At 42.7% G+C, this 25,534-nt stretch overlaps 1 protein-coding gene across 10 annotated transcripts in view; it reads left to right on the forward strand.

Annotated features, from left to right (window-relative positions):
* The window catches only part of cdh22 (cadherin 22), a 155,266-nt gene that overhangs the window by 64,335 nt on the left and 65,397 nt on the right, over positions 1-25,534 (forward strand). For 7 of the 10 annotated variants that reach the window (XM_081717641.1, XM_027000729.3, XM_081717645.1 and 4 more), the window contains one exon: positions 18,809-19,993. In XM_081717641.1, the coding sequence (XP_081573767.1) occupies positions 19,787-19,993 (207 nt within the window). In that variant the 5' untranslated portion in view covers positions 18,809-19,786. Of the gene's footprint in view, positions 1-5,217; positions 5,373-5,729; positions 5,843-18,808; positions 19,994-25,534 lie in introns of all 10 variants that reach the window. The other 3 variants (XM_081717644.1, XM_035524607.2, XM_081717646.1) reach the window with 3 other exon arrangements.

The raw sequence follows: 25,534 nt of genomic DNA on the forward strand, positions 1-25,534 counted from the left end.
TAACTCCTACCATAATGCTATATTTATGTCAGCAGAATATCTGTTTTAGACATTTCAGGTGGAACTGTGTGATACAATATATGTAAACATTGTTTTGTGTGCACTGCCAGACCAAAATTCTTAAAATTGAACCTAAACTCAAACTTCGCTGTGAATCATGTTTGTTGCCTGTACCCGCAGTGGGTGTTGTTTAAAATGCACAGATGCAGGATCTGTCTGCAGCATGCTAGCTACAACATACATCACAATGCTGTGAATGAAACCCGCAGCATAGAGGAGACCATGCCAAAGTGATTATAGCAGCAGAGCAAAGATTCATGGGAAATGCCTCAGGGCTTGAGCTGTCTCCAAAATAAAATAAACTACTTTAGACTAGATCTGAAATGGGGATACCGAGACAACACTGGCACTGTGTGTCATCTGTACACTGTATAACTTAGAGAGGGCCGCAGTGCTGCTTTCCATAACATTATGGATTTGGTTGCTTTGCATGGTTTAATCATTGATATTGTGCTGCATGTATAGGAGTAATGAGCATTGGAACATAAATGTGACAAGAAGTCATATGGTTTGATCACAACTGTGACATAATGCAGAGTTTATGAGTAGGGGTCCACTGGGCACTGTTGCTGCTGTGTTTCTGGTTATGTTTTGAAATTCCATCATCTTATATATGCAATCATGTCTGAATACAAAACATGATATAAATCAGTGAAGTGATGCAGTAAGGCAATACCACTGTAGTGATAATCATCTTAAGAAGAGTAGGCTCTATTGTTTAAACTAACTTCAGGACAGCTATAATCTCTTTTAGAAAAAAAACGATTAAATATTTCTCAACTGTCAATTTGCGCATGTAAAGTTTCAAATTCATCAAATTCATCAGTAATCCTGCATGAGAGTCTAATCTGCTGCTCGACTCAGTCACCCATTCAGTACAGGCTTATGTTTACCTTCATGTTTCGGGGAGGGAATAAATCCCATTTGGTTACACACTACACAGGCCCAGAGATGAAAGTCATTAGTAGCTTTATGACATACGCCTGTAATTCATGCCTCCCGCTGCCGAGCATAGCATTGTGTATTCACGCTGCATCTTCTATGGTCAACCTGGGACCTGCTGTGAAACCGTTCTGACGTGTACTGCAGCCAATGCGGCTGCTTGGAGAACAGGGGAATGGATGTCAGTGCTGGCCAGCCAGTGCATTCAGTGGAGAAAGCTGCTCATGGGTGCCGCTTATAGAATGCAACAAGTTGAACACTGCAGGCATCTAGCAGCTGCTGACCGTTCAAGGCCTGTAGTGACCTACATCGGTTTCCCTTTCATTTGGTCAAGTGTGAATTCAGCCTACTTAATATTTAATCGAAATGACTGGATATTTGAAATTGCTTAATAAATTTATGAGTAGGGCTCTACTTTGTAATGCTGCTGATCCAATCTAGTGTGGAATTTAGAATTAGGATACTGACTCAAAGAATATATTTAAGCAGTTGTTTGTTGAGTAATTACATTTAATTATTCAAAGCCCATCTGGGCTTTCAGTATATCACAGAACCAAACTAAGTATATTATTTTCTACAGGGGTTTCTAGTCTTATTCCTGGAGGTCTAACTTCAAGCAGACTTTAGATCCACCCCTATCCTAACACAGTTTAACTACCTTTTCGGTGCACCTGAAAAGGCTCAGTAAGGTAGTTAACGGGAATATTGTGTGGAAAATACGTCTGTATGACAGGTCTCTAGGAAAATAACTAGGCTGCTTTGATTTACAAGGTATCTAAATAAGTATATCAAAAAGTCCCAGGTCTGTGCTCAATCCTGGGACCTTTCCAATAAGTTACATCCAGCCTGCTCTTTTGCTACTTTCGGTACAAAGAACCAGGTGATTCCATTTTACAAGAAATACAGCAGAACTCATTGCTCTCCTATTCCTATGCCATACATACTACGACCATATAACCCTTTAATTTACCTTACTGTACACTGAGTAGAAGGCAAACAATGCTACAGAGCTCATGAAAAATACTGCGGCCACCACTGAGGTGCGACACAGTGGATCCCCACGTGTTCTCCAGTGAGTGCGCTGAGCTGCTCGGTCATGTGACATGGCCAAGAGGAGGCGCTTCAGCCGACTTTCTCCCCCTGCCCGCTGGCTCCACTGAGAGAGCTACCATACTGGGAACAGCCGATGGGGAGAAAGAATTCATATATTCATTTAAAAAGTGCAGAGCTTTTAAAATACAATAAAATATTTATTTTTATACGCAGTTTATGCTGTTTTACGCTTCTTGTGGTTTGTCTTAGTGACACTTATTACTGCCAATTTGCATGAGTATATTGATATAGCTCTGCCTTGCAAAACATTTTACTGGGCTAAATGTGTTATCTATGAATTCAGCCTGCTGTTAGTTTCAACCAGTATTTATTGCAATAGTTTCTAATGTGGCTCATGGTTACGAGAATACAGATTGGCCCAACTGCACTTTTCAGCGAATCTCAGAACCCAGTCGCAATCCGCTGAGCCCAGCTGAAGTCAAAGCCCTGGGGAAACTTGGAGAAGCTGGGAGAAGTGACACTGCAGAATGTGGGAATGTGGCGCATAAAAGTAGTGCTACTCATCTCCCACCGTACAAAAGTACTTGTTTGTACCCAAGCTAATTGGCTAATTGATTGGTGATGGTGAAACTAGAGTTTAATCAGAGTGATCTGAGGGGAGGCTTGGGCAGCATGCGTTCAAGCATTAGTTTGTTCCTGGTTTGGGTATCGGCCACATATCTTCAGGTCTAACACGTTTCCATCCCTGTGGTTTATGCAGTAGTAGGCACAGCAGGTGCACGTAATGAGGCTCGCAGTGGGGTGGATGCTGTTCTCATTGCACCCTGATGAATGGAGTGGAATGGGCTGCTTTCAGTGTTAACACATGTATTAATGCTGGCTCTCTATGTCTTTGCCCCAGCTGTGTTTCTCTCCCTCCCTTCTTTGTTGGGTTTCTGGGACTGGGCACGTCATAAACAATGAATTGTTTTTATGTTACAGCCTTTAGTACTTAGTGCATCTGACACCATGCAGGTATACACACACACACACACACACACACACACACACACAGACAGACAGACAGCAAGATCTCTCTTGAAATAACGTATGCCTGGAGCGTAACCAAATACGGTAAGAAGAAGTAAACAGAAGAGTGTAAATAACTTGAAAGGATCACTTCATCGTTAACAATCTGTATAAAAATGCACAGTGAAGTCAAAGAATTCAGAGTTTCCACTGAGTCTACACAGTACCTATTCTATCTCAAAGTTAACACAGAATAAACAGACAGAATGCTGGTTAACATTTTCTAAACTGTCTCCAGGGTATAAGGAAGGCCTATTAAATTATGAATTTTGGTAGCACTCTCCTTTGAAATCCATTTCACATTTTGAACAGTATAAGGGAAGTTAAGGTGGGTGTATGTGGATATAATGACTCTTTATTTAACTGGAAGAATACCTGCCAATGTTTTCAAGAGTTTAGTGGCATCAGTACTTTTGATTTAGTGTTGAGATTCAGAAAGCACACACAAAATTTGGAAAACAGTCAATCTAGAGAAGTAATATCATATCCCAAACTCCTATTCAGGGTTGTGCCGATACACAACTAATTTATTCAGGGCACAGCACTATTCTGGCCTCAGGAATCAATGTACCTTTTTTCCTTGATGCCACTACCAATCTATGAAAATAGGCTTTCAATCTTTGCCACTCTCGTTGATGGTAACAAATCAGGCCTCAGCTGGGGGGGAAGTAAAACCATTATCATTTATGAACCAACAACAAATAAAATAAGCGATCTGGGTAATAGTAATGGCGATTGTGTTTCCTTGTCCACTCTATGTTAACCTCGTCCACCACATGCATGTAACGCATCTAAATGGCGGCAGCCTGAAACCGGTGGGCGTGCGGCGGAAAAGGTTGCGCCTCCAACTTGCTAATGTGCCACTTTTATTTCCCCACACGTTGACATTAGCACTTCGCTAATTGTTTGCACCCAGAAAGCTAATGCTTTGGTTAATGCGACCCCGCTGGTGATTGTCATGTTGAGATGGGCCACGAGAGCCGTGATCTTGTCACCAGGTGAATGCAGTAGGCATTTATTCTTTGCAAGCGGCACCTTCGCGAGTGGAGCTTGGCAAGATTGGGCATTTTAAATTGCAATAGGACCCTGCCATGCTGTTTGACACACTTGTCAGCTACGCGATGTCTGACCTTGACCCAGTAAGGATTAATCTAGTGAGGCAGCTCAGAGAGCGACTTCGTCTGCACTGTGCACAGAGTGTGGGGTGTACAGGCACAAATCAGTGTGTAATGGACAAGACAGGGACATCAGTGGTGCGGCAGAAGGAGTTCTGGCAGCTTGTCTAGGCCGTGCTCACCAGAAGTGCGCCTCAGAGCTCAGGCACTGAAAGCAACATAGAACTTGGAGCTTGATGTGCAGTGAGTCATTGTTTTTGGAAAAGTTATGATGGAGATTGTGGAACAAGTAACATCTCGTCATAAAAATCAAGGGATGTCTATCGTGTTTCCTTTCCAAGACTCTGGGGCCTTGTTTCCCAGACAAAGTGTCATGTGCCAGACGGCTAATAAAACCTCAGACAAGTGCCTTCTGTGTCTCCTTTTGAATGAACAGTTTCAGCCAAATGTTCAGCCCTTAGCCTCACTGCCACATGTTATCCCCAAACTTTAATGCATGAAAGAAAAAGAGAGAGGAGGATAAGTAGACAGGGCTATCAGGTGCCTGTTGTTACCATGGCAGCCTTTGAGGAAGCAATGGTGTCTGACCCTTGTTTGGACCCTGATAGCTTTCCCCTGCCTGTGGACGCTACAGGCCAGATTGACATCTTGAGTGGCTGTATTGGATAAGGGGTGGACTCTACACAGGCTGGAGAAGTTCTTGAGCACCTGGAGGACTTCTAACAGGCAGGCGCAAGACTCACAAATAGGACAATAGCAGTTGAATGACCATTTTGAAGCAGGGTATCTCAGCATGTGGGATGTGACATGATTAAGGAAATTAAGGCAAAATTAGGCAGAGTTCTAGCAATGTGAGGGAACGCAGAGATGCAGCACTTCTTGTCTGTCCTCTCTTATCCACACACATACCTATTAATTCTTTTTTGCCTATACTGTCTAACCTCCTGTGCTGCTCTACATTTATTTTTTCATTTGTCAGCTTCTCTTACGTATTGGGTTCAAGAGGTCAGCCGGACCACAGGCTCCTTATCACCAGTGCTGGAATTGGAAATCTGCATAAACCTAACAGCTCCTGTCGATTTATTTACTCCATCCTCTGTGCTGCAGTATCCTTCCATCTTCTCCCTGACATCAGTAAGTGCTCAACAAAGGAGCTAATGAAGCAGAGGAAAGGGATTTTTTTTTTCCTGGTAATTAAGAAAAATGAAAGAAGCAGCCATAGGGACTCCTGTCTGTTTCATAATTGTCCTTCCCATGTCTTCTCCCTCTATGCCCCCTTCCTCCAATGGTATCCATCTTCCTGACCTTCGCTATTATCTGTGCAATAATTGAATCGTGGCTTTCTTGGGCAGATATACAAAAGCTTCTTGCCTGAGATGTCTACATTGTGACCACTGAATTGTTGCTTAAGAAAGATAGACATATAGTCTGGTCTTGGTTCCTTGATACCAACCAGCTTCCTTCCTCTCCACATTGATGGTCCATCCAAAGAGGGCAGGCAGCTGCAAACCAGACTCCAAGTCTGCAGCATATCAACTGAGGTTAAAGGATAACTAAAAGGATTTCCAGTCAGTCTGCAACCATCAGATGTCTACTGAAAAACTGTAAGAATACATCCTTTTTTCTATTTGACTGTCAACAAATCACTTTGTTCTGAACACCACAGCCCTGCTTTTCAAATGCAGAAGATACTGCATTTGGTAATTGTCTCCAGTGGGTGTATTTAGCCCTTTTGAGCCATCATCCTAACAGACATCTCTCCAAAGTTTGTCATTTCTTATCTCTTCTTTCTGACTTATTGTTCACTTATTACAAAGAGATTTTATTTCTTTTTCTTCTTTTTTTCTGGTCATCACATATAATTGCACTTATTATGCTGAAAAAGCTAGAAGAATGAAAAATCTAAATTAAGTAAGTTAACAGGAAAATGTGGCACTATAAAGTGATGTATACATGAGACGTGCATCTGTTATAATGTTTAGTGTGAAAGCTAAGAATGGGATGGAGTTTTCATCGAATAAGAATATTACTCTAATATACTCTATAGTATTTCTGAAGCACTGTCGTTCATCCTAAGAGTATAATGCATCCTAATATGCTGCAGTTAGAAAAAAGATCTCACTGATACAGAACTTCAAAGCGTCACATCAATTCATAGAGTCGCATTACCATGCAAAAAGGTTTGATGTGTAGATCATTCTGGAGCTTTGGGACACACTTTCTTGTATAGATAATATGCTATAATTGCTGGTAGTTGTTTCTGCAGTAAACAGTCTGAGTCATGTCTTACACTTTTCTAAGTTAGCATAATGAGTCAGTACACTGAATCTTGTCTTGTATTGATTTCTTGTAAAAGTTTTTGCCAGTTGACTAAATATCTGTTCCTTTTAGTAATGGATCACTTTCATAGATATTTTGGCTAGATCTATGCTGAGCTCTTAGCTCATTATTCCATATCGGCACTACTAATTAGCTATTAAAATACAAAGTCAAATTTTCTCTATTTATAATGATTCAACAAGAATGCTTTGATATGCTGGCCTACTAGATTAATCCTCTCTTGAATTGTTGACTGGAGTCAGTGTTGGAGCAGAATACCATTTTTGCCACTTCCTTTTGTGACTTCACAAGTTCCCGTGGTATATGTGATGCCATATGATCCCTGCCGTCCCTCCCAAACACTGAGATTACTGCGATTAATCCCTACACAGACTGTGAACTCAGAATACAGAATTAGATCTGCTTTGTACACTAGAGGCAGCACCTTAGCCTTCTGTGTTCTGCACGAATGCAACACTTCCAGTGTGACTGAACACTGTTAATAGCCAGTTAACAACTGAGTTAGAAATTTTAGTCGATCATTTAAAATCACTGTATCACTGTACCTATCTGTGATCTGAAAAAGATTATTAAACTTGTCTTACTACTTTAATGTCTTTAATTTTGGGACACAGCATCTACACAACTGCTTCCTTTGTATGGGGAAGAACCGGTGAGCCCTGTATATCTGTTGATCGGAGCAAGGGGAAACGACAGCCAGGGCTCTCCTCATTATTTCACAGTTCTCCAGTCACAGACTGCTCTCTGAGTCATTCTCCTGCTGAACTGAATTCGGCAGGTCCAGAGGTGCCATTCGAGCACACTGAGGGAGGTCTAACGATGCCTGTACAGCAGACTGTAATGCTGTTTATGATGGTAATAATAGCAGTAATACTGGAATAATGACGGTGGTCGGAGTAATAGTAGTTCATTGTGTGTGGCGGTGAGGTCTTCTGCGTATAGATTACTCTGTCATTGTCCCAGTGGGTCATGTGATTCTTGATTTACAGAGGCATGGCTTGAGGCGCTTGATGGTGGATTGCAATTGTGTGTATGCGTGCATGCATGTGTGAGTGTCTGTATGTGTATGTGAATGGTTGTCTCTTGTGTATTATGTGAGTGTGTGTTTGATACAAAGATTAGCAAAATTATTAGAAATTAGCGTGTGTGTGTGTGTGTGTGTGTGTGTGTGTATTCATGTTTCTTGGATTACAAGCTTGGTCAGAGACGAAGTGTCTGTACTTCTGTGTAGGTGTGTTTACTTTGCAGTAATGTATGTAATAATTCTCTATATTATGGCTTATGGCTTATAAGTCTGAATAGGGACATTCTTTCTACTCTATCATTCTGGTGTAACAGGCCAGTTGAAGAGATCGTGGTTACTATCCTGCAAAATTTTACTAATGTCCCGTGAACATACAGAGAACATCACATTGCTATAGCTTTCGTATTTACATATGTACTGTATAGTTGTTTGTAAAGGTGTACAAAATGATACAATACCTCATAAAAGTAGGCAAGGTAAAGCTTATTTTACCCCCAGAAATCATCAGTTTCAACCTCAGGTTTTAATGCCTCAGGCTCCAAACTAGGACATTGTACGTAGGGGTTGAATAATTTTACAAAAGATAAATTACACAAAGGTTAAGCAGCTCCAGTAATAGAGAGAACTCCTTATATCCAAATAGACAGAGACCTGCATTTAAAACCCCAAATAATGCATTATAGGAACCGTGTCCATTGATTTTGACAAAATAAAAGTTTTATTAATTTATGGTACATAGATATATACAGTTAACACATTTTACCATTTCAGTGAGCTGGCAGTGAAATGAGAAGTAAACCGCAACAAAACCCCCACACATGCCTAAGATGGTATGGTTTTATTCTGTTCCACTTAGCGAAGGAGTCGGTGCTGTTGTGGCCACCCACATTGGCTTTCTGGTCAGATTCATTCAGAGGTCTGTTGCTGAACAGCTGCTGCCTTATACAGTTATCCAGGGGCGGAGTCCTGTTCCTCTGACCTTTTATGGCCCGACAGGGCCTGTGGGCTTGACACAGCATGGGTGTGCAATGATTCTTCTGTCACCCCATAATATTGCACTACACGCTACACTGCAATTCTTCACCTAAAAGAACAAATATTACAACACCACACTCCCAGGATTCCCGCTTTAATAGGAATCTGGATTTAAAAGTCTGTGGGTTTAAAAGGCTCTGATGCATCTGATATATCCAAACTAATTTATAAATACCTCAAAAGACATGAAAGAAACTGATGGTTAGAATAACCTAAACGCAGGGCTGCTGCCTTTACATAGCAGGCCTATTTAAAAATAAGAGAGGAGAAGGAGGGGGAAGTACCAAGGGGAGGGTGAATCATGTATTCATGGCATGTAACGAACGGCCACCCTCCTGGCGTCACTGTTTCTTTGATTTCCCTGTCATGTCTTTGTTTTCCTTCACTCCTTGTTCCGTTCCTTGGTTTCGTTTTTACCGCCCCTCCTCTGTTCCTCAGTTCCTGTCCGTGTTTTGGTTGTCCCTGTTATGTTTACCTGTGTCTGATTAATCCCTGATTGTTCTGGTTATTTAAGCCCTGGGTTTTGCCTTCTAGTTGTCGGTTATTTTGGTGAGTTAGGTTTGTCCTGTCGTGTCTAGGTTGCGATTGCGATTGCGATTGCGATTGCGATTGCGCTTGCTATTGCTGTTGTCACCCTTGCTTTGTCGTTTGCCTAGTTCGTGTATTACCTGCCTTTTCCCCTAGCCTCTGTTTATTTTGCCCTTCGTGTTTGTGTTTCCCTCGCTTAATAAACCACCTGCTGTATATGCATTCTGCCTCTTTCCTCTTCCTGTTGGAATCGTTACAGGGCAGTGTTACTATTTTATAACTTTAATATTTTATAACTGGAATATTCTGTTGTTTGTCCCCCATTGCTTATTAGGTACTGCGCTTTCAAGTAGGAGTTTCTGCATGAGTTTTGTTTTTTAAAGAAATTCATCAGTTCCTCATTTATGAGATTCTGCTGTCAGTATAACTCTGTTCCCGTTGATGAAGTATACTGGGATGGAATGAACAGTATGTGTAATTTCTAAAAATAAATCATGTAAGTAAAAAGAAAAGATAAAGCATTTGCTTTGTGCAATTTCAGTACCAATTAATTCTCACATATAATATCAATCATAAGGGATATAGTCTGCATTCTAGACAATATATAGCAGATTGCTCTACCTATGTTCCTACCTACAAAAAAATAACATTAGATATGTTTGTAGGCAGCACTACTGAGGCTTTGGGACTGATAGTGAATCCAATGAGCTTCGTTGACAGGTCTCCATTATGTCCTTGTTATTTATTTATTTCCACTTACCTCTCTTGAGAGCCTGTATATTTTTAGCCCTGGGGAGAATTCCCCCGAATAGATTTATTAACCAATAACATAATCACGACAAGAGTAATGGGTGTTCCAGTCATCACTGGGGAGCGGCGGTTGCGGGGTGTACGCCATGCTGAATGGTATTGCTGCTTTGCATTTAGGAGAGAGAAGTCTGGCTCCACAGGCTGGAAGCACATGAGCTAAGGCTCAGGAAGCACATGGGCTAAGGCTCAAGAAGCACATGGGCTAAGGCTCAGGAAGATTTTATTTGCCATCACAGAGTGCGAGATGCCAAAGGTCAGACGAGAATGTAACGCTCCCCACCACAGCAGAAAGTGCACCATTAATGAAACAAAGCGTCTGCTGGGGGTGATGATGTGGAGGCTTTGTTTTTGATTTGTTATCATGTCGAGGGGTAGTGAAGATGAGGAACGCACGATGGCCAGATGTGCTCTCGGCCGATGCTGGCGTTCTGAGTGTGCCCACCGCATTCCATCACAACGCCATCTGTGCACACGTGACCTCCAGCTGGATGCAAAAACTGGATGCGGAGGTGTAAATGGTGGAGTGTTCCTGTCCATAGGGTGCTTCGCAGTGGCTTTCCAGCAGCGTCCGGAGCGGAAGAAGACGTGTGCCTGCTGGGAGCATGCAGATCCTCTGGACATTATCGACCTCTTTGCGAGTTAACTCTTTGGTCATGACAGTTGGTCTCAGATCATGCGAGATGTATGCAATTTCTCCCACTTTCCCTTTTCTGCAGGGGAGTTGTGGGTTTTTTGAGTGTTGCCCACTGTCTTCACGTCCCTGCAAGGTCCCAAGGGTCTTGTTAGAAAAGGGTTCAGGCTATCAAAATGTTTCTAAGGCTTGAACATCCCGGATGAAAGGCACTGGTGCACATGGAGGCGCCTCATTCAGGCTCCCATCAGCTGCCTGTTGATTTGCGTAATGGCTCCTTGTGGAGATGGTGAGGCATGGTTTATGAAGGGCCCTCATATGATGGCTATTACAGTCCAAATGGAGTTTAATCTTTATTGCAATACTTTATGGTGAATACAAGCTTGCAGAACATGCACTCTGGTGGAGCCAAGCAGGACCGAATACACTAGTACATTAGGGCAGAGTCTAATGTCTTCTGCGCATTGTGCATTTTTCTACAATATTAGAAACATGCGACTTTATATTTGTTTTTTCTCTCAGAAAATCATAAAAGCTTTATGCTATGAATTTTATTATCATTCTCAATTCTTAAGGAGGGACTTTGATAATGGTATCAAATCCCTGAAGTTACCCCTTAACTGAAGATCATATATACAGTACTTCATTCCTCTTTAGACCTTTGCCTTCTCTAATCTCTCCATGGTCATCCAGACAAGCTTGGTTTGTCTTGCCAAATCTTTCCCTGCCAGGCTCGAGTTATTTCTCGCGGATTGAGACTCCCCACCGGCAGCATCCGGAGTTCTAATTTGAGGCGTGGCGCCGGCCCCCACATGCACGCACACCCCGGGCCGAGGTTCCGTGCCCTTTACCTGCTGCGGGGGCCAGAGAGGGGTGGTGAGGCTGGCCATGGCGATGGCTGCCTGCCCTGATGGGAATCTCATGGCTGAGCGAGCCTCTCAGCGGAGATGTGCAGCACGGCCACCAGCTGCGGCGCAGACACCTAGAAAATGAACCGAAGTGCTGAGGAGAGCCAGCGGTGAGGGAGGGATGAAGGTGGGAGGGCTGAGCAAGCCTGGGGAGGGGAGGGGAGGGGAGGGGAGGGGGGCAGTGGCCCACAGAGCACGGAGGTGTTGCCTTTATTCCCCCTTGGGGCATGGTGTAAGCCATTTTGCCTTGGGCCTCTGTGTACAAGCTGCAGTGCCTTTTGTTTTTGCATAATGTGGTGTCTGAGGTTTCTGTGCTCAGATGGAGCCTGTGGAAACAGTTCACACAGTAGGCTTTTCCTCCTTTATTTTGGAGGTTCCTTCTGCTAAATAAGGTTGTTTTCTTGTATGTCATTGCCATTGCTGACAATAAATCTCAAATTAGAGCTCTGGTTTTAGAAGTTCAAGTGTTTTAGTTGGTTGGTTGATTAGCTTGTTTGTTTTGAAACATTTTATATGCTTTTTCTATTACAACTGTAGAGAGTATGTTAAACTGAGTATCTGACATACACAAATATGAAGATATATGAACGGGCTAGAATCCTTCCTTAATTTTGACATTCTGTATTTCTGTTTTTTGACAAAAACCAAGTTGATTAGTGCCAGTCACAACACCATCTCCAGCTAAACTCTGCTCTTTCTTTCGTATGCAGCTGTCAAAAAAAAAGCAGTCAAATTACTTCCTAGGGTGTTGATTGGTTGTACATGCATCCAGCCTAATTAAGTTGTGTTCACCTCCTGCTCCATTACTGGAGTTCTGATTTTTACGACCAGCACAAACTCTTGACTGACAGTCTTATGTAACATGACTGAGAAACCCTAGAGAGAAGGAAATATGTCGTAGGGCTTTGAGGACAATAAGCCGGTCAGACATTGTACTGGATCTGACTTTAGGCCATATGAGTCCGGATCTCTGCGGAAGTGTCGACTCTGAAGTCGGCACGTCTGTATCGTTTGAAGGGTTTCACCCAAAGACTCAGATGTGGTCCTCTTAGGCTTGACTTGCTGGCCCCGCCCCCAGCCCCTGCACCGGCTCCACGGAGCTCCCAGCTGTCAGCTGCCCAACCGCCTCCACTGCCTGTCAGAAATCCTTTGCCAGCAGGACTGTGGAGACCTCCCAACACACACACCCCCCACCCCCCGTTTACCCCTCCTTCGCTCTCCGCACTCACCCATCTGATCATTGGCCAGCGCCTAGGCTTCACTGGTGCCAGCAACACATGAGATGAACGATTGAGTAATTGTGCAGCTGGCAAAGTGCGGGGTGGACAGTGTGGCATGCAAGCCAGAGAAAGAGAGAGAGAGAGAGAGAGAGAGAGAGAGAGATCTGATGGAGGGGGGGAGAGATTGATAGAGGCAGAGAGAGGGAGAGAAGGAGAGAGATAGTTCTCTCTCTTTCTCTCTCTCTCTCAATCTCTCTCTCTCTCTCTCTCTCTCTATGTGACCACAAGGGAAAGGGTAAAGGCCGGAAGTGAATGGGAAATAGAGTGGCAAGAAAAAGGTAAAAAAAGAGTGGCAAGGTAAAAAGGAGAGTGAGCACTAAAGAAAAAAAGATAAAAGATCAGCTGTTAAGTGCTTTTCTGTTGGCAAGTGCTGTGCAGTTACTGGAGAGAGAGGGAAAGAGGGTGTGAGAGGCGGCGTGAGTAAAGAGGAAAGGAAAGTAGGAGGGTGAATTAGCATAATTAGCCAACCTGCTTTTCTAAGGCTGTGACAATATATGTCTTCCCTCATTACGTCTTGTAAGCAAACATGGGGCCTAATGGGACGCGGCAGACTGCCCGGTGCTCGGCCGCTCCACACTCTCCACATGCTCCACATGCTTCATCCATTATGGCTGATGCCCCGCCCCTTTCCAGACTGCACCCCCGGCCCAGGCTTCTCCACTCCGCCAAAGTAAGAGAGCCTCTTGGACAAGGGATACTTTAAAATTGGCACTGGTTCCAGGACACAGTAGCCCAGCCTCGAGAGCTCCCGGGCAGCAGCCAAATGGAAGACTAGTGGCGTTTATGCTAGTCCAGGTGTTTCATTAATGCTGCCTAATTGACTTTGTGTTTCCAATTGTTTGGTGTTTTTGAGCCTAAACAGATTGTTGGCCTGAAATAGGATTTAAATGCATGTACTCACTCCAGTACCTTATAACATTATTCTACATATATTGGGGTTTATTTGCACAGAATAATTGGAGGCGGTTACTTTGAATTATGACATATTTAGTATTAAAATAGAAATGATGTCATTTAGCTATACACATCATTATCATCACATCATTCTGGTAACCATAGTCTCTAAATCAGAAATAGTGCATACCTCAATGCTTATGGTTTGTGCTCTGTGATGGCTTTCAAAGTACATTTTGACTAAAGTCATAAAAAATTCATTCCAAATACAGCACAGTAGGTGACACACGATGAGCCCATGGAGACTTCAAAACAAAACAGCTCAGACTTCCTATCTCCTAAATAATGTGCCATTCCGGGCTGGCAGTGATGGGGTGGACTGGAAGGAGTCTGTCGTGCATGTCCATCTCCAGGCCTGCAGATGATTGTTTTCCTTCACACTTCCCAGTGTCCTGCACCTCTTCCTTCTGAATGAGCTCATTTTATTACTGCTCAGCGCCTCTGCGCTGCCTGCTCTCTGTGCGTACTGTATGCCTGATGTGCCTATTATACTGCCTGTTGGACATGAGCAGAGAAAGCAGTCGAGCATGGACGGATGCAATTACCTAAAGAAAATGGCAAAAACATCTGAGCTTTTTGTCTTCCTAAAAAATTATGAAATAAAAACATTAATATTAATAAGAAATAATATAAAAAGAACATCAACAACAAAACCCTTTCCAGTAAAATGAATGATTTTGATGTAGTATGCTGTTCTACACAGAACACCACATAGTCTGAGTTCTCCACCTGTTATTGGTATATTGGTGTATAGTTGTTTACAGAGGGGCCCGTTAAGATGGCTTGTCTGCTTGCTTCTCCATGCAGTCCATTGGTGCTTTTCCTGCAGCTTGGGTCTCTGCGGAGGTCAGTGGTTTCACATGGAACCTTTGCCATATCGCAGGGATGTATTCTTGGTGGTCTCCTCATGTGCACCTGATCTGAATGCTAACAGCCGTGGCAGATGTTTCACTTGAGGTGCCTGTCTTTCCCTGTTTTTGTTTCCCATTGAGCAAATGTTTGTCTTTGGGATTGGTGACAATCTGCTATCTTGGGGTGTATGATATTCAAATTCCACCAGGGAAATCTATTAATAATACAATACATAAAATCAGGTTTTAAGGTCAGGAAGGTAGATCAGCAGTATACATGTGGTAACATAGTCACATACCTTTGCTGACATGTTTTTTATAATGCTTTCTGTGTAGCAGAGATGCTTTAAATGCAGTCTTGACCCCTATAAAATTCACCTGCCCATCTGTCGTTGGAAGCTAAAACGATCAGAGTCTGCTTTTGTTACAGCCAGATATTTTATTTTGTTTATGGGCTTTAGAACTGTGGCACCTGAGGTTTCACAAAGCCAAGCAACTGTGACAAATTGGGATTTCAGATAACAGAGCTGGCTGTTTTTACTAGGTGTGAGGGTGGGGGTGGAGGAGTTTGACTGTGGTGGCTAGGCTCAGGCGAATAACCAATGCCATATGTAGTTCCGCAGTGCTTGTGGCTTGAGCGTTAATGGGATCTGTCCTCAGTGTGAGACAAGACAAAGGGGACAGTGGACCAGCACCCAAAAAGCATCAAAACCAGCCATTTGGACATTTGAGGGGACTGAGGGAGGGTATTAACTTCAGACTATTCGTTTCACAATACTGACTAGTTTCCAAATCCCTTTTTTTTTCCTCAACTGAATTTTCTTTTCCCTTCTATTAACTGGTCGTGCTTAATATCTCCTTTTCATCACTTTTGTTTGGATTAAGAAGGTGAGTGACTCCGAAATGTCACTGTAAGTAGGGAGTGAAAAGGGTAAAAAAAAACCCCACAACAACAACAGAAAAAACACATTTCATCCACCTCACAAACCTGCCGTGTTTGCTTCTGTTCAGTGGTGAATGCCACATATTGGCCAACAGACATCTGGTGATTTGTGTAAAAGGGATGGGTATTTGGCAGGTTGAAAGGGACACAGTGCAGAGAGAGGGAGGTAGAGGGAGAGGAGAAAGAGAAAAGAGCAAAGAGTGAGTCAGGAGGAGAGAGAGAAGGAGAGAGAGAGGAAGGAAGAGGGGGAGATAGTGACTGAGAGGCTGTCTGTCTCCACCTCGAGCCCTAGGTCCATTGCGCGGTGGCGATCAGTCTCCTCTCAGGCTTGGAATGCCAACTGTCAAGGCTTCTACACTCTGGCTGGCCCCTGATGAGAAGTAGCAGCCATGTTTTCCAATCAATCAGTGACCTAATAGGTCACGAATGAACGAGCCCAGCCTGCCAATAGTGCTTTGGAAAGGGAACAGAAGCCTTTACATCTGTATCAACCTCAGTAATGCCCCCTACCATCACACACAAATAAGACCTTGAAGCATGATAAATGACATCGTACTAATTAGCCCAGACCAGTGACTCGTGAGTGTGGCCAACTGCACCAGCACCAAGCCTTTCTTTCCCCACGCCAGTTCATTAACACACCATACTCTTGGCCTTAATTAGGGACAAATCATGTGTACCCTTGATAAGAATTTCAGGAGTAGAGATAAAAAGGATAAGCTAAAGGGGAGGGGGTTAGTGAAATACACAGGCTTTCCAGAGAGCTCTGAGTGCAAGCAAATGGTTGGGCTTGGAGACATACTTCAGAGAGATATATCCACCCAGAAAAACTATTTGATACAAATGGTTTATAATTAATCATAAGCACAAGGCAAGACCCAGTAGGAAAATGTGCTGCAAAAGACACCAGGGAACTCGAGATAGACTGAAATGAATTAATCTGAGGGTTGTTTTTTTTTCTTTTCCTGCATTAGCCATTTTTCTTTAAAAGCAAGGAACAGGAACAAACAACTTGTGGTACCTTTGAAGTGTGCTCTTTAGCCAAAAACATTCAAGATTAATTGCAAACATGAAAAATATATTTATTTTGATCATATAATTCTACAATGAGCTGTTTTGGTGGTCTGTGGTTCAGCGTGCTTGAGCAACAGTTGGCGCACTCCGATGTGGAACAGTTTTGGCAATGGCTGTCGCCATTGTTGATTTATCTTATGTCCTTTTTTTAACCACAGGAACTATGCTTTTGGAAACCACAGTTCCCGTCTTATCGTTCCTGTTGTTTCCAGGCAGAAGGAAATGATGTCGTGCATTTGTAACCAGACTCCCAAATGCAACATGTGCCACTGTCCCTTTTCATCAAAGCAGCATGCAGTTTAGGAAACAAACTATGATTACTCTCATACTGGCCAAAGCGAAAGAAGAACATGCGAGAGCCACTTTTTACTTTTCTTCTTTTTTTGTGAAATCAAAATTAAACTACAGGAGGCTAAAAAGGCAACCCTGGGAAAATTTAGCGTTTATTTCTGCAAATTTAGACTCATACACTTGCCACTAACCGCCTGCTAACATGGCACTTTTATTACTGTTATTCTTCCTGTACCTTGCTGTCATTTCAGTGTACTAATGTAAGCAGCTATACTGTACCTTTGTGTGCTGTGTTCCTCTGAATTGGCATGGATTACAAAAACTATATACTCATAGAAAATTCATTCTCACAGAAAACAAATTAGTTCATCTGAAGGCTCAGCACTGTGAGTGATTTTGTTTTTAATAATCCTATAAAAATTATATTTGTACCTGTGTTGCTGCAATGTTGCAGACTTAACCAAAGTTCACTGCATGATTTGGTCACCTCGCCCAACTTTCTTCTTCCATCGCCTCTGCCTTCTCTATGAGCCACACGTAGCAATTACTATTTACTACTAAACCTTTTTATTTTCTAACGTCATCATGAGAGAGGAAACCTAATACCGCCTGTGGGCTGCGTGCCAGACAAGCAGCCTCCTCTGCAGCTCGATGGAGTATAGAAGGGTATCCAAAACAAAAGCTTACTCGGCTTTTCCTGGCTTCCGCTAGTCTGTAGCTGCCGCAGTCACTTAGCCTCGAGGTTGTGACACCTCAGCAATGCTAAATATTGTTGTTCTTTGCATTCTGAAGGCTTCAAAAAGACTATTATTCATCATCCATGCCCAGTGCTGGATCTCTGAAGCACCCAACAGGGCAGCAGCTTATCCGCCACACCAAGTGTTTGTCTGAGGCATTAGGCTCACTGCACTGATGGATGGAATTAATTGATTAATGCGTTTATCCAATTAGTGGTCCCTCATGCAATTAATCAGGTGCCTCCCTTGTGTAAGGCCCTGCGCTTTAGACCACAGCAAGACACTTCCGGCGGTGGTTGGTGATGTATGGCCATGCCTCTGATGCTCCTCTGTCCCTCCACCACACCTGGCTGCCTCACACAGTATGCAGTGCCCCTGGGCTTTGCCCATTATTGGCATTCTTGCTGAGTCCAAACATTCCGACCTTAAAAAATGTTTGGTAGATTCAGGTAGATCGCCTGAATTAAAAGCCAATTTTCTGAGAGTAGCCTACATTTTTTTTTTTTGGGTGGGGGGTGGGGGGGGGGTTAGAATGCAAAACAGCAAATTGAACAACTGAACTGGAAATGGAGCATGGCGGTGAGGAAAACGCTTCAAGATGGCATTTTGTTTGCAGTCAGAGCGGCACAAGCGTTCATTTAAAAACAAGTTCATGGAACAAAGGCAATGAAAGAAAGACTAAATGATAAAAAAATATAGCCCACATTAATGGGTAGCTCAAGTAGGTTCAGAAAAAAAAAAAACAACAACCCAAGATTGAGCTGGCAGGTGCAGTATAACAGGAGAACTTACAAACAGCTGTAGTATTTTTAGTAGTATTTTTATAGTTCCTGTTCAAAGTAATGATCATTTTGTGCACTTTATGGAGTAGATTTGGGGCTATTACTTGATATTTTGTCAGGTTCAGACACTAACATTTCTCAGAACCACAGATGGGTTTGGATAAAAATATACCAATTCTCATCGCTAAAAAAAAAAAAAATATATATATATATATATATATATATATATATTTACTTTAAGATGTAAAATGAACATTTTGACCATTTATCTTCTTCCTGCTACTCTTGTCCAATACCCTGAGATTTCAATCTTGCTGGTAGATCAGAAACTTGGAGGAGTGCATCATTAACTGTCTCTCTATCTGTCTATCCCCTATTTCAGGTGAGCTGCTCATTTTCTATCATGTTCTCCCGGAGACCGTGGGAGGTCAAGTGTGGATGCAGCCAATGCCTTGTTATGGAAGCTATGCCAAAGCACCCAAGAGCAGGATTCTCTGGATTCAGTCCGCTCCACATTTTCTGTGACCACAAATCCAATTTATGAAAGATTTCACTCAGATTATTAGCTGTTATTAGGTTTGGGGCATCTGACATACCTTTTTCTCTCATTTGGGATGTATGAGCATCACTCGTATGCATGTGTAAATGTCAGGCTCCATTTTTCAGCAATGGTATGGAACAGTGCAAATGGCCAGTTTTGACATGCATAGGTTTCCAAAAATTACTAACGATATGATTTTTGTTTTTCACTTCCTTGTGAAATGTATAACCTGGCTGGGAACGCTGCACTTTGGCCGGGACGAGACTCTGTCCACACGGCTATCCTGATTTCCAACCATGTCTCGGCTCTTGCATATCACCTGATCCCACTTGTCCTGTAGAGAGTTTCCAGCAGAGACAGAACTCTGTGGCCTCGAAGATGGAGTGAACTCAGAGGAGTGAACTTCTTGCGCTGTCACTTCTCCGCCATCTCTGAACAACTGCAGGAAAACCAAGAATAATAAATAAATAAATAAATAAATAAAAGACACAGGAGCACCAAAACTTCTGGCTGTGTTGCCCAGAATAGAATACACATTCAGAATGGCCCGTCTCCATCTATAACTCCAACGTGCTGAAGTACAGCAGCAACCGAATGTTTTTCTGAAATGGTGAAATATCGATTGGATTTCTAGAGTCTGCAAACAGGAAAAAAAAAACAAAACTGTTCTTACTGCATATTTCTACGGATTGTGTTTTTTATATCACACTTTTTTTTTCTTTTTCTCCTTTGGCAAAATTATCTAGAAGTGGAAAAAGGAATTTGTCTCGACTGAGATAGCAACCTTCACCACATGTAGAGGGTTGAGAGGCTTCTGAGATGGCAGCCTGTTGGACAGGAAGGGCATTGGCCCTGTTGGTAGCTTTGGGGATGTTGCACTGCTGGGGCTTGGCCTCCTGTCATGCTGAAAGGACTAGCGCCCTGGTGGAGAGCAGGGCCCGGGAACGAGTGAAGAGGGGCTGGGTGTGGAACCAGTTCTTTGTGGTGGAAGAGTACACGGGAACAGAACCTCTCTACGTGGGAAAGGTACGTGCATTACACATGACATGTTCAGTCCTTAATAACTCAGTTTGAAGCTCCATGTTGCATTTGATTTGCATTGCCACACCTGGTTACTTTCTTTTAGAGTTTTAGAAAATTCTTTGGCTTGTGCTATTCACCCTGCTCACTGGATCAGAACGTTGCACAGGGAACCCAAATTCTGAAATGCTGCTAAGACAGCCAGCATGAGGCAGGTCAAACCAAAACTGCTTTCTTAAACTTGATGTTTGTGTCACGTTGGAGCAGATTATGAGGCTGCCTTAGATATCCTCTTACCTTTTGCCTCTTCCTTCAGTTTTGGTGTATTAGCTGTACATGTTCGGAGCCAGGAAATAGTGAGTGTGGGGCTGTGTGGGCGTCTGAAAAAGAGACAGAGAGAGAGAGAGAGACAGACAGACAGGAGAGAGAGAAAGTCAGAGTATGTAGAGGGCTTGCGCTTTCTGGAATGATTCATGATGTCATTGTGCATGCTGTGGACAAAGACAGAGGCTCATGTCTAAATGGGAGGGTATACAAGGGATAAAGAGGGGGTGTTGTCTGGATAGTGATGATTTTATTAGTAGAATTGACCAGAGTTATTGTATGTCATGAATCCAGACTTAAAGCCAAGATTCCTAATAGAGGTTTCTGATGTTGCAAGACCCATTTATTGCTGAGGGTATCAAATACCTAATTAAGGCAATATAGGCTTAAACATGACCAGAATGTTTTTTTATCATCGGGAACCATTTTAAAAATGGTTTAAACTTCTTTTCCCTTGCCCCACTTCTCTCTCTGTATTTCCTAACTCGGCAAGTATGCCAAGTAGATCTCAACTATTATTCTAATAATGAAATGTTTTTTCTTCCATAAATAGTCACTATCTATGCTATAAAATGGCAGCCTTCCTCAGTTCATTTGGATAATGAATTTCCCAGCCCTTTCATGACCTGCTTGACCTACCTATGCATTACCTAAGCAGTTTTTTAAATTATTTTTTTTAATGACAAACTGTGAATAAAAATGTGATATATGGTTTTTGCTAAGGCCATAGTTCTGATATTTTTTGCTTTTATTTATTGCAGCGTGTCATCAGAAAGTCCAAATACAGCACCTGTAATTGTGTGGCATCTACCATCTGCGTTTAGCTTCTCCAAAGGTTGAAATCTGGGGATATGTTACATTGTCACGTGCATGTCATGTCATGTCTATCCACATTTAAAGTGAAAATTTGGTGTATGGAGTGGAAGCAACATATAAAGCACATCGCTGTGTGTTAGGCGTTGGATACAAATGATTTTATGCACACTTTTCCCCATTTAGATCACAGGAATTTGGACAGCAAAATACACAATGTGGAATTAATTATTAGCTTTTATCGAGTCCAGCTGGACAGAACTTGACCCTGTAAGAGGTAATTCAGCCAAGAGGAATTTGCTGTGTAGGTTGTAGAGAATCTAGTGCATATTTTGTAGGAGGATCCAGAAGAATGCAGTGATGCCCATCTTTTGAAATCAAATGCAGCTATGCGGCATGGCTGACCCTAGTACATTTGGAGATCACCAGTCCCTCAGCCATACAGCACAATTATTTGGCTGCCTGCCTCAGTCTACACTCCAGTTCTAAAAAGCAGAAGAAAATAGAAACAGAAGTTTTTAAGTCCTTTTTTCCTACTGAATGCCCTTTATGAACTTATACCAACACCAGTGCATACATGTGTATCGCAAGATTGAGTGTTATGAGGAATGCTCAAAATAATTAAGGCAGTTTACCAGGTATGTTGGAATCTAACATTGCGCTCTGATGGATTTTTTTTCAAAATACCACAATAATATTGCGATTATTACCCCATACAGTCTAGCTAAATTGGCTGCCCAATGTCAAGACTGGACTAGGAAGTAAAGCAGACTGACAGGCAAATGACCAGAGGTGCAGAGGCATTCACCATTATTGGATCTCTTTCTCCAGCTTGGAAGTTGCCTGGAAGTTTTCTACTTACAAGTGTTCAAATGTCTCTTGACCATGTGGTTTACAACAGCTATCTAACTGATAACACACTGTTGAAAGGGATACAAATGAATGCTCAACTAAATGGATTACTCTGCCAAGCCATATCTATGGGTGTTCATCATTTTTGTAAATTGTATACAATAGGCTTTTAACTTGTTGTGATAATGATTATACTTATGCGTGGCTAATATTATGCTTAAACACTTCAGAATCCTCCAGGATAATGCAGACCACATCCATTTTTAAGGATCCTCCATTAATCACGGAAAGAGACATTAACACAGCCACTAAAATAACTAGCATGAGAGTCCTGGGTCGCATCTTAGCAGTTCTCAGGACTGCACTCTTCTAGATAGAGATCTTGGATGTTGTTCCTGGTATCTGTAATGTTTCCCCAGGAATGAGGCAAGAGGCAGAATGCAAATGCAGGAGGCTCTTTATTAAGTGAGGGAAACAAAAACACGGGAGGCTAATAAACAGAGACATGGGGAAACACTGAGGCAAAGTAACACACGAACTAGACAAACGGCAAAGTAAGGTTGATGACAGTGATAGCAAAAACAATCTAATCACGACGAAACAAATCAAAATAAGCGACAACATGGGAAACAAAATACAGGGCTTAAACAACCAAGACAATTAAGGACTAACCAGACACAGATGAACATATAAACAGCGAAAAACAAAACAAGGGCTGGAACAGAGGACCAGGTGAAGGTACTGCCAGGTATGGAAAAATCAGATGAGGGGCAGAGAAAATGAAACCAAGGAACGGAACAACAAAGAAGTAAAGAAAAACAGAGATATGACAGGGAAACCATGGAAACAGAGACACCAGGAGGGTGGCCAATCATGACAGTATCTACTGGAGCCATTCTCCTAGTTGGGGGTCATAGCCCCTAGTGCTCTAATCACTACTGGAACCAATGTTGCCTTAACCTTCCACATCTTTCCACCTCTTTTCTCAGTCCTTTGTATTTCTTGAGCTTGCAAATGATTTTGTCATCATTTGGGATTGCTACATCTATCACTGCATCTCTCTTCTGCTGTTTATCCACCACTGCTATGCCTGGTTGGTTAGCCATTACCGTTTTGTCTGACTATATCCGGAAGTCCCACAGGATCTCAGCATGGTTGTTTTCACGACCTTTGGGGTGTATCCCACTTCTACCTCAGAACCTCCAGTCCATACTTAGCACAGATATCTCTGCATACTATGTCAGTCAGTTGTTGTGGTGTTCCATGTATGCTCTGCCTACCAGCATCTTGCATCCTGCTGTTATATGATGGATTATCTCAGGGGCATCTTTGCACAGCCTAGTTCCCTGCCTCTATTGATCTTGTTTTCAGAGCTTGCTCCTTTGCTGCCATGATTAATTCTCCATACTGTCTTTAATCTAGCCTTTTCCAGCCATTGGTAGGATTTCTTCATATCAGTCACTTCCACTATTTGCCAGTGGTACATACCGTGCAGGAATGTATCCTCTTATGATGGTTCCTGCTCCTTCATTCCCATCTTTGTGTTTCAGCTGTCTGAGGTACTCACTAAGCACATTATCTTTTGGGGCCACCATCCTTGTTTACCCCTGGATCTTAGTTGTTTCATCCTGGATAGTGGCTCTGATGATGACTAATCCTCAGATAATTCCTTCCACTTAGTGTGTAACCTCAGAGTGCTGGATTTGGGATAAAACACTCCATGCATTGTTTCCTTGTCTTGATGTCAGAGGCTTCTATCTCCTCCTTATGCCAGTTTATTATGCCAGAATGGTATCTGATGACTTTTAGAGCATAGGTGTTGATAGCCCCGATCCTGTTCTTCCCATTCAGTTGACTTCACAGGACTTGCCTCTTTGCCTTTTTAGGCATTTGGCTGTAGTTGCTTTCCCTTTGGCCTCTCATGATTCCCATTTGCCAAAGGGATTCCAAATTAGTTGTAGCTACCCTCAACATGTTATGTTACCTTCTGACAGTATGAGCCCCTCTGTTCTAGTTACCTTCCATCTCCTTGTAACCATCCGACTACACTTATCCAGTATGAATGACATTCCAATGTCATTGCTGTATATCCTGGTGAGATGGATTAGTGAGTTGATATCTCTTCACTTCTGGCATATAGCTCGATGTCATCCATGTAAAGGAGGTGGTTGATCCATTTAGTAGCTGGTATCTGTAGCCAATCTTGGTCATGATCTCACTGAAGGGGTTCAGGCACATGCAGAACAGCTGTGGGGAGAGGGTATCTCCTTGGTTAATCCTACACTTAAATTGGCCTCTAGGGTCATCTTTCACAACTCCATTGAGTTATTGATGAAGGCTCTTAGAGTCCTGTTGATGTTATACATCAACTGGTATCTACCATTACAGGATTCATGATTTTTTGTAGTCAGTCCAGGTAGTGCACAGGATGGTCTGTCTGGTCTTACAGTCTCAAGTGACTGTTTTATCCACCAGTATTCCTGGTGAACCCCCTGAAACTTGAAACCCCCTGGGGCTGTCCAGCTCTTCATACTTGAGCTTTGACATTTGCCAGCATGATGGTTACTAGATCTTGTTCAGGGAAGTTGCTGTGGGCTGCTTTCAGGTGCATTAACCACTGGGCATTTTTGATGTGCATTGCCTCCTATATGCCTTTCTAGTATTTTTCAGTTTCTAGCTTTGGTAGGTCTATTCTTATGCTATTACCCTGCCACCAAGAGTATACTTTGTATGGCTAATGGGAGAACATCCTATTTATTTTCTTGGCTTCTACCTCTCTTGTGTATTTCTTCAGGCGGCAGCCAGAGCTGTTAGTCTTTGCTTGGAAGTCTCCAAGGCCTCAGGTATGGACAGCTTGTTGTACTTTGTGCTTTTCTGATAGCTGCCTGACTTCTCTCCATGTTGCCCTTATCATGGCCTCCAATCTCTTTCTCTATGGAAGACAGAGGCAGGTTATCAGCAGGTAGTTGGACCAAACTGCTGTTTGAGGATGTTTATCTTGTAGCATATCGAGTATCACTGCTGCTGTGGCATATATCAGCTTGTTGGTCTCAGTGTTGGTCAAGTAGTGATCATCTGTAGTGCTGCATTCACATTTCCAGGAGCCTTTCAGGTACTTTACCTGGCCTCAGTAGTCTGTCCAGCTTAGCTATGATCTTCAATCTAAGGTGAGCATCTCTGGTGTTGAGCTTGGTGCATGGATTCATTGGGTCTTGGTGCCCAATTTTGGAGTGTGGAGATGATGGGGATGTCTCCCCTCTGATCTTTCATCGTGGCCCCCACTCACTGTATCATTTGTATTGTACCTCATCAATCTCTAGTTGTCATAGCAGTTGCCGCTTGTATATGTTGAATTACTGAGCTACTGGTTGTTTCGTGTTCGGTTTTGTTTATAGGACTCCACTTAATCAGATTGCCCTGGTCCCCTAGCATCTGACACAGACCTTGCTGAACTAAGTCATGCCAGTGCGACTCTCTTCTTTCAAACACTCATTGTTAGTGAGGTAGGCAGGTAGTGTTAAGGACCTCACCTAAGGGACCACACTGGAGACCCAACGT

Source organism: Electrophorus electricus, chromosome 7 (assembly GCF_041902795.1).
Source record: "Electrophorus electricus isolate QZ-2024a chromosome 7, ASM4190279v1, whole genome shotgun sequence".
In the NCBI taxonomy this organism is placed as follows: domain Eukaryota; kingdom Metazoa; phylum Chordata; class Actinopteri; order Gymnotiformes; family Gymnotidae; genus Electrophorus; species Electrophorus electricus.